The sequence below is a fragment of the Oncorhynchus clarkii genome, chromosome 10, assembly GCF_045791955.1.
Source record: "Oncorhynchus clarkii lewisi isolate Uvic-CL-2024 chromosome 10, UVic_Ocla_1.0, whole genome shotgun sequence".
Classification (NCBI taxonomy): Eukaryota; Metazoa; Chordata; class Actinopteri; order Salmoniformes; family Salmonidae; genus Oncorhynchus; species Oncorhynchus clarkii.
In genome coordinates this window covers 10063977-10073976 of record NC_092156.1, presented here as the reverse complement: position 1 = coordinate 10073976, position 10000 = coordinate 10063977, and the positions used below count along the sequence as shown (strand labels likewise).

Genomic DNA, 10000 nt, shown 5'->3' with positions numbered 1-10000 from the left:
TGGATGGTTTCCTCCATCAGGCCTCTCTCTCTCTCTCTCTGTCTCTCACTCTGTCTCTCTCTCTCTCTCTCTCTCACTCTGTCTCTCTCTCTCTCTCACTCTCTCTCTCTCTCTCTCTCTCTCTCTCTCTCTCTCTTTCTCTCTCTCTCTCTCTGTCTCGCTCTCTCTCTCTCTCTCTTTCCTTCCTTCCTCACCAGAGTCCAGGTCTCTCTCTCTCTCTCTCTCTCTCTCTCTCTCTCTCTCTCTCTCTCTCTCTCTCTCTCTCTCTCTCTCTCTCTCTCTCTCTCTCTCTCTCTCTCTCTCTCTCAGGGGACAGGGTTGTTTTTCTCAACTGTTTGGAGTATGTTGAGGGAGGGAGGGAAGGAGGGGGTGGAGGGGGCATGTGGGTGACAGAGGACCTCATGACCTGACTATAACCCTCTCAGCTCAACGCTAATGGCCTACATTCTCAAAGGCTTTAAAGTAATGGATTGGATATTGCTTACTGAGTAGCACACTATCAATCGGAATCACAGACAATAGCCACATGACCTTATCCAAATGAGGTCCTCCTCAGCTTACAAACTGAGTCTTTGACAATCCAGTCTCATCTAGATATGGCTACTGAACTCAGATCTGACAGTACTGTAAACGCTTGCTACTGGCCTGGACCAAGAGAGTGCTGACCATTGTAAAGTACCCTTTGAGGAACCGGCTATGCCTGCCATGTAGTGTAGAGCAGAGCTAGAGAGCAGACAGACCCAACTGGCAGTGTCACCATCACTACCTACAGAGGTTTATCAGGTCTGTCCTCCCCAGAACAGCTGCAGCCAGGCTGGGTGGTAGGGGTGGTAGAGGGAGTGTTGCGCTGGTCAGTACTAACACAGATAACCACATCAGTGGGGGGGGGCTGCTGCCTGGTGACATTATCAGATCATCACTTCCTGCTAGAAGCCACCTCTCACTACTATGAACGTTATGAGATGTTGGAGAATGTATTCAACATGTGACTTGTCACTCCATGCTGATGTAAGAGGTAAACTAACGCAGTGAAAATGACTACCTCCAAGTCCATGTGTCAGATTATTTTACAAATCAAACCAACCTAAGTGGACATGATGGTGCACTGGTCTGCGTCCAAGTGAGTGAGTGAGTGGGTGAGTGGGTGAGTGAGTGAGTGGGTGAGTGGGTGAGTGGGTGAGTGAGTGAGTGAGTGAGTGAGTGAGTGAGTGAGTGAGTGAGTGAGTGAGTGAGTGAGTGAGTGGAGGGCGTAATGTTATGGAGCGATGGCTACGATAGCTGCCTGGTTGCATATTACACGGCTGATGCTGCTGTAAATACTAATGTGAACTAATGAAGTGAGACATGTGTACACCCAACTAAAGGCATCCACTTCCCCTCCCTCAGTCTTCTCTGATAGGTCACACGTCCTACAGTACTGTATCCTCCACTTCCCCTCCCTCAGTCTTCTCTGATAGGTCACACGTCCTACAGTACAGTATCCTCCACTTCCCCTCCCTCAGTCTTCTCTGATAGGTCACACGTCCTACAGTACAGTATCCTCCACTTCCCCTCCCTCAGGCTTCTCTGATAGGTCACATGTCCTACAGTACATTATCCTCCACTTCCCCTCCCTCAGTCTTCTCTGATAGGTCACATGTCCTACAGTACAGTATCCTCCACTTCCCCTCCCTCAGTCTTCTCTGATAGGTCACATGTCCTACAGTAACGTCTCCTTACTTTCACCTCTGTCATGACTGGAGATACTCTAGTTACTAATGTCATGAGAACAGTCATTTCCATCACCAGAGTCCAGGTTGGTTTCAGTCGATTCCCTCACCAGTCCAGGTTAGTTTCAGTCATTTCCATCACCAGAGTCCAGGTTAGTTTCAGTCATTTCCATCACCAGAGTCCAGGTTAGTTTCAGTCATTTCCATCACCAGAGTCCAGGTTAGTTTCAGTCGATTCCCTCACCAGAGTCCAGGTTGGTTTCAGTCGTTCCCCTCACCAGAGTCCAGGTTAGTTTCAGTTGTTTTCATCACCAGAGTCCAGGTTGGTTTCAGTCGTTCCCCTCACCAGAGTCCAGGTTGGTTTCAGCCGTTCCCCTCACCAGAGTCCAGGTGAGATAGAAGACAGCCTACTCTAGGTCCATACAGTATATGTGTGTTTGTGTGTGCTGACGGTCAGTGCCTGTGTTTCTCTCCTAAGGACCAGGCAGAGCAGAGTCAGGAGCAGCTGGGTCAGGGAGGGTAGGACGGGAACAGCCAGGAGCAGCTGGGTCAGGGAGGGTAGGAGGGGAACAGCCAGGAGTAGCTGGGTCAGGGAGGGTAGGATGGGAACAGCCAGGAGCAGCTGGGTCAGGGAGGGTAGGATGGGAACAGCCAGGAACAGCTGGGTCAGGGAGGGTAGGATGGGAACAGGCAGGAACAGCTGGGTCAGGGAGGGTAGGACGGGAACAGCCAGGAGCAGCAGGGTCAGGGAGGGTAGGATGGAAACAGGCAGGAACAGCTGGGTCAGGGAGGGTAGGATGGGAACAGGCAGGAACAGCTGGGTCACGGAGGGTAGGATGGGAACAGCCAGGAGCAGCTGGGTCAGGGAGGGTAGGATGGAAACAGCAGGGGTGCTGGGTCAGGGAGGGTAGGATGGGAACAGGCAGGAACAGCTGGGTCAGGGAGGGTAGGATGGGAACAGCCAGGAGCAGCTGGGTCAGGGAGGGTAGGATGGAAACAGCAGGGGTGCTGGGTCAGGGAGGGTAGGATGGGAACAGGCAGGAACAGCTGGGTCAGGGAGGGTAGGATGGGAACAGGCAGGAACAGCTGGGTCAGGGAGGGTAGGATGGGAACAGGCAGGAACAGCTGGGTCAGGGAGGGTAGGATGGGAACAGGCAGGAACAGCTGGGTCAGGGAGGGTAGGATGGGAACAGGAGGGGTGCTGGGAAAGGCTAGCGGAAACAGGAGGGGTGCTGGGAAAGGCTAGCGGAGGGGTGGGCGACAGGGTACGTATGCGTATAACAAGATAAAGTGCCGTATATTTATTACTCCCAAATAATCAATTTACACTCTGCTTTTCTGCAGCTTGCACACACACACACACACACACACACACACACACACACACTCATGAATCCACACACACACACACACACACGCACTCTCATGACTCGTGACCCAACACAGCTACAGAGCGATAAGGTTCAGCTGGATCTGCAGGGTCGTGACCCAACACGGCTACAGCACGCTAAGGTTCAGCTGGGTCTGCAGGGTCGTGACCCAACATGGCAACAGAACACTATGGTTCAGCTGGATCCCAGGGTCGTGACCCACTACGGCTACAGAACACTAAGGTTCAGCTGGATCCCAGGGTCGTGACCCACTACGGCTACAGAACACTAAGGTTCAGCTGGATCCCAGGGTCGTGACCCAAAACGGCTATGGTATGCTAAGGTTCAGCTTGATCTGCAGGGTCGTGACCCAACACGGCTACAGAATGCTAAGGTTCAGCTGGATGCCAGGGGTCGTGACCCAACACGGCTACAGTACGATAAGGTTCAGCTGAATATGTAGGAGTGACCCTCCCCTGTTGAAGGAGCTGCTTTAAACTGTGTACGTAACAAATAACCTTTGATTGGATTTTGATTTGGAGAGGATAAACTGACACATCTAAAGAGAAATGATCCGTTGGTCTTAATGGTTTAGACGTGTAGACTCTGATTGGACAGTTAGGGTACAGGCTGTGGACTAACTGGTCAGTTGAAGAACAGGAAGTGTGACTGATAGACTCTGATTGGACAGTTAGGGTACAGGCTGTGGACTAAATGGTCAGTTGAAGAACAGGAAGTGTGACTGATAGACTCTGATTGGACAGTTAGGGTACAGGCTGTGGACTAAATGGTCAGTTGAAGAACAGGAAGTGTGACTGATAGACTCTGATTGGACAGTTAGTGTACAAGGCTGTGGACTGATTGGTCATTTGAATAACAGGAAATGTGACTGGTACCTTTGGAAGACGTTCTGGATCCCCAGGGTGCCGGGGGATGACCTTCTGCAGTCGTTGGAAACCGTAGTCGATGGTGGGTTCATTCAGAGCTGAGGACACACACACGCACAATACTGAATGGTTAGAGTACTGTAACATAATCTCATAACAATGAATGTTTTCGTCATACGTTCAGAATATAATCTGGAATTGAGTTCACTCTTCGTACAGTATTCATCTTGTTTTATTAATTTTCCAGCTAATTTCTGAAGTTGTGTTCCACAGGAAGAACAATATCTATCAAGAGTAGGAAAGTGACTGTCCTGAATACATCAAGGAACCAGACTGGTACCAAGGCCCTTTCCAGCCCGTGATTGCTTTAAAGGGGCAATATGTAAATGCTACACCCATTTTTTGTTACTTGTTAATTAATTATATATACCCATTGATTCTTTAAGAATATAACTTAGGAATGCCTCATGAGCTTAGTTTAACTGTCACACCCCATGAGAACACAACATATAAGCTTGTTTTTCCTCCTATATTTGTAAACATTGTAAACGTAAACAAACACTGTACACTCACAACATGGTTAACTTCTTTGATATAGGGGGCGCTCTTTTAATTTTGGGATGAAAAAACGTTCCCGTTTTAAACAAGATATTTTGTCACGAAAATATGTATTATATATTTGTTTCATTTCATTTGCGATTTTCATGAATAGTTAACGTTATGGTAATGAGCTTGAGGCTATGATTACGCTCCCGGATACGGGATTGCTCGTCGCTAGAGGTTAATAAAAATCATTTTGATATCATGGAGGGTCAGTCATTGCGTCTATTAATCTGAGAGTGGTTACATTTCTTCAGGCCCTTAGCTTTTTACCAAAACAGGCTTTCACTGACATTTTCAACATGTTCCTGTCCGAGTCTGTAATACCAAACATGTTTTAAGCAGAACACCATAGTCCCTGACCCCAAGAACACTAAGGTAACCTGCCTAACTGACTACCGACCCGTAGCACTCACGTCTGTAGCCATAAAGTACTTTGAAAAGCTGATCCATGGCTCACATCAACACCATCATCCCAGAAACCCTAGACCCACTCCAATTTGCATACCGTCCCAACAGATCCACAGATGATGCACTCTCTACTGCACTCCACACCACCCTTTCCGACCAGGACAAAAGGACCACCTATGTGAGAAAGTCATTCATTAACTACAGCTCAGCGTTCAACACCATAGTGCCCTCAAAGCTCATCAATAAGCTAAGGACCCTGGGAATAAACACCTCCCTCTGCAACTGGATCCTGGACTTCCTGACATGCCGCCCCCAGATGGTAAGGGTAGGTAACAACACATCCGCCACGCTGATCCTCAACACAGGGGCCCATCAGGGGTGCGTGCTCAGTCCCCTCCTGTACTCCCTGTTCACTCATGACTGCAATGCCAGGCATGACTCCAACACCATCATTAAGTTTGACGATGACACAACAGTGGTAGGCCTGATCACTGACAATGACGAGACAGCCTATAGGGGGGAGGTCAGAGACCTGGCCGTGTGGTGCCAGGACAACAACCTCTCCCTCAACGTGATCAAGACAAAGGAGATGATTGTGGACTACAGGAAAAAGAGGACCGAGCACGCCCCCATTCTCATCGACGGGGCTGTAGTGGAGCAGGTTGAGAGCTTCGAGTTCCTTGGTGTCCACATCACCAACAAACTAACATGGTCCAAGCACACCAAGACAGTCATGAAGTGGGCATATATATTTGGTCACCTACAAACAAGCAAGATTTCTGGCTCTCACAAACCTGTAACTTCTTCTTTAAGAGGCTCCTCTGTCCTCCACTCGTTACCTGTAAAAGACACCTGTCCACAACCTCAAACAGTCAAACTCCAAACTCCACTATGGCCAAGACCAAAGAGCTGTCAAAGGACACCAGAAACAAAATTGTAGACCACCAGGCTGGGAAGACTGATTCTGCAATAGGTAAGCAGCTTGGTTTGAAGAAATCAACTGTGGGAGCAATTATTAGGAAACATACAAGACCACTGATAATCTCCCTCGATCTGGGGCTCCACGCAAGATCTCACCCCGTGGGGTCAAAATGATCACAAGAACGGTGAGCAAAAATCGCAGGACCACACGGGGGGGATCTAGTGAATGACCTGCAGAGAGCTGGGAACAAAGTAACAAAGCCTACCATCAGTAACACACTACGCCGCCAGGGACTCAAATCCTGCAGTGCCAGATGTGTCCCCCTGCTTAAGCCAGTACATGTCCAGGCCCATCTGAAGTTTGCTAGAGAGCATTTGGATGATCCAGAAGATTGGGAGAATGTCATATGGTCAGATGAAACCAAAATATAACTTTTTGGTAAAAACTCAACTCGTCGTGTTTGGAGGACAGAGAATGCTGAGTTGCATCCAAAGAACACCATACCTACTGTGAAGCATGGGGGAGGAAACATCATGCTTTGGGGCTGTTTTTCTGCAAAGGGACCAGGACGACTGATTAGTGTAAAGGAAAGAATGAACGGGGCCATGTATCGTGAAATTTTGAGTGAAACCCTCCTTTCATCATTGAAGATGAAACATGGCTGGGTCTTTCAGCATGACAATGATCCCAAACACACCACCCGGGCAATGAAGGAGTGGCTTCGTAAGAAGCATTTCAAGGTCCTGGAGTGGCCTAGCCAGTCTCCAGATCTCAACCCCATAGAAAATCTTTGGAGGGAGTTGAAAGTCCACGTTGCTTAGCAACAGCCCCAAAACATCACTGCTCTAGAGGAGATCTGCATGGAGGAATGGGCCAAAATACCAGCAACAGTGTGTGAAAACCTTCTGAAGACTTACAGAAAACGTTTGACCTCTGTCATTGCCAACAAAGGGTATATAACAAAGTATTGAGATAAACTTTTGTTATTGACCAAATACACTGCTCAAAAAAATAAAGGGAACACTTAAACAACACAATGTAACTCCAAGTCAATCACACTTCTGTGAAATCAAACTGTCCACTGGCGAGCTGTGGCAAGAAGGTTTGCTATGTCTGTCAGCGTAGTGTCCAGAGCATGGAGGCGCTACCAGGAGACAGGCCAGTACATCAGGAGATGTGGAGAAGGCCGTAGGAGGGCAACAACCCAGCAGCAGGACCGCTACCTCCGCCTTTGTGCAAGGAGGAGCAGGAGGAGCACTACCAGAGCCCTGCACAATGACCTCCAGCAGGCCACAAATGTGCATGTGTCTGCTCAAACGGTCAGAAACAGACTCCATGAGGGTGGTATGAGGGCCCGACGTCCACAGGTGGGGGTTGTGCTTACAGCCCAACACCGTACAGGACGTTTGGCATTTGCCAGAGAACACCAAGATTGGCAAATTCGCCACTGGCGCCCTGTGCTCTTCACAGATGAAAGCAGGTTCACACTGAGCACATGTGACAGACGTGACAGAGTCTGGAGACGCCGTGGAGAACGTTCTGCTGCCTGCAACATCCTCCAGCATGACCGGTTTGGCGGTGGGTCAGTCATGGGGTGGGGTGGCATTTCTTTGGGGGACCGCTCGGCAGAGGTAGCCTGACTGCCATCAGGTACCAAGATGAGATCCTCAGACCCCTTGTGAGACCATTGCTGGTGCGGTTGGCTCTGGGTTCCTCCTAATGCAAGACAATGCTAGACCTCATGTGGTTGGAGTGTGTCAGCAGTTCCTGCAAGAGGAAGGCATTGATGCTATGGACTGGCCCGCCCGTTCCCCAGACCTGAATCCAATTGAGCACATCTGGAACATAATGTCTCGCTCCATCCACCACAGACTGTCCAGCAGTAGTGTGGTTTTCCACTTTAATTTGTGTGACTCCAAATCCAGACCTCCATGGGTTGATAAATTTTATTTCCATTGATCATTTTTGTGTGATTTTGTTGTCAGCACATTCAACTATGTAAAGAGAAAAGTATTTAATAAGAATATTTCATTCATTCAGATCTAGGATGTGTTATTTTAGTGTTCCCTTTATTTTTTTGAGCAGTGTACTTATTTTCCACCATAATTTGCAAATAAATTCATTAAAAATCCTACAATGTGATTTTGTCTGTCATAGTTGAAGTGTACCTATGATGGAAATTACAGGCCTCTCATCTTTTTAAGTGGGAGAACTTGCACAATTGGTGGCTGACTAAATACTTTTTTGCCCTACTGTAAATGATTGTAGCTAATGCAAGTCAATGTAAAGAAGAGTGGAGGGGATTTACATATATGATTGTAGCTAATGCAAGTCAATGTAAAGAAGAGTGGAGGGGATTTACATATATGATTGTAGCTAATGCAAGTCAATGTAAAGAAGAGTGGAGGGGATTTACATATATGATTGTAGCTAATGCAAGTCAATGTAAAGAAGAGTGGAGGGGATTTACATATATGATTGTAGCTAATGCAAGTCAATGTAAAGAAGAGTGGAGGGGATTTACATATATGATTGTAGCTAATGCAAGTCAATGTAAAGAAGAGTGGAGGGGATTTACATATATGATTGTAGCTAATGCAAGTCAATGTGAAGCACAGTGGAAGAGATTTAAATATTCTATCGTGGCTAATGGAAGTCATTTCACATTCCCATGAAGCTAGACTGCCCTTATTTATGAAAGTGAGTGTAAAAAGCACGTATGGTAATCTGGAGATTTTAAAGGACATTTACTTTTTACGTTTAGCATTGAAATTACAGGTTAAAACCCATTATCCTGTCAGAAGAGAGAGAGACCTGTAAAAGCATGTCAGTCAGAGAGGGGACGTGACAAGCCTATTTACATGCCTGGTGACAGCCAGCCAGACAGGCAACTAGTGACAGAAGAGCCAGAATGGTGGAGAGGAGGCAGGGGGAGAGAAGATGGCCGCCCAGCCCCAGAGCATTGTTCTGAAGAGTTCCTATCTTTCACCCAAATGTAGCCTTTAAGAGCTCGGAGAGACTCAACAACAGCACAGGTCAGAGAAAGGGGTTTGGTTCCTCTTCTGAGAGGCCCAAGGATGTGTTCACCAAAGAGAAAGAGATGGAAAGTGTTGAAGAAATGTTCCAAAACATCTTGCCATGGACAGGTGTAGTTTAGGTACACCATAGAGGTGAATGACAAGGTTAGACTATTCCTGTTGCTAGAATAATCACACTTCTGAAGCAGAACAGTTTGCACATTAACACAAACACAAATGCTTTCTTGTTCTGAAAAGGATCAGATCATGTCTGTGGCAAAGAGTGTTTTCACCACAGGGGCTGAAAGGTGAGATATTCCAGCAGGAATCTGCACAGCCAAATGCCACAGAACACCAGCCATCCCTGTTCCTGGGGGTTTCTCTTCCTGTTGTCATAACCTCACGGGTCTTTGTCAAGACGCCTGCAGCATTTTGACATGGGAACAATGACCCTTTCTTCTGCTGGGTCTGGGGGAGAGAGGGGTCTGGGGGGAGAGGGGTCTGGGGAGAGAGGGGTCTGGGAAGAGAGGGGTCTGGGGAGAGAGGGGTCTGGGGAGAGAGGGGTCTAGGCAGAGAGAGGGGTCTGGGGAGAGAGGGGTCTGGGGAGAGAGGGGTCTGGGCAGAGAGGGGTCTGGGGAGAGAGGGGTCTGGGGAGAGAGGGGTCTGGGAAGAGAGGGGTCTGGGGAGAGAGGGGTCTGGGGAGAGAGGGGTCTAGGCAGAGAGAGGGGTCTGGGGAGAGAGGGGTCTGGGGAGAGAGGGGTCTGGGCAGAGAGGGGTCTGGGGAGAGAGGGGTCTGGGGAGAGAGGGGTCTGGGGAGAGAGGGGTCTGGGCAGAGAGAGGGGTCTGGGCAGAGAGAGATGTCTGGGCAGAGAGGGGTCTGGGGAGAGAGGGGTCTGGGCAGAGAGGGGTCTGGGCAGAGAGAGGGGTCTGGGCAGAGAGAGGGGTCTGGGCAGAGAGGGGTCTGGGATGAGAGGGGTCTGGGTAGAGAGGGGTCTAGGCAGAGAGGGGTCTGGGCAGAGAGAGGTCTGGGCAGAGAGAGGTCTGGGCAGAGAGGGGTCTGGGCAGAGAGGGGTCTGGGCAGAGA

At 48.8% G+C, this 10000-nt stretch overlaps 1 protein-coding gene across 11 annotated transcripts in view; it reads right to left on the bottom strand.

The window, feature by feature from the left end:
- The window catches only part of LOC139417995 (transcription factor COE1-A-like), a 278063-nt gene that overhangs the window by 37367 nt on the left and 230696 nt on the right, over positions 1 to 10000 (bottom strand). For all 11 annotated transcript variants that reach the window (XM_071167053.1, XM_071167055.1, XM_071167049.1 and 8 more), the window contains exon 11: positions 3976 to 4064. In XM_071167053.1, coding sequence (XP_071023154.1) covers positions 3976 to 4064 — 89 coding nt within the window. The remainder of the gene's footprint in view (positions 1 to 3975; positions 4065 to 10000) is intronic.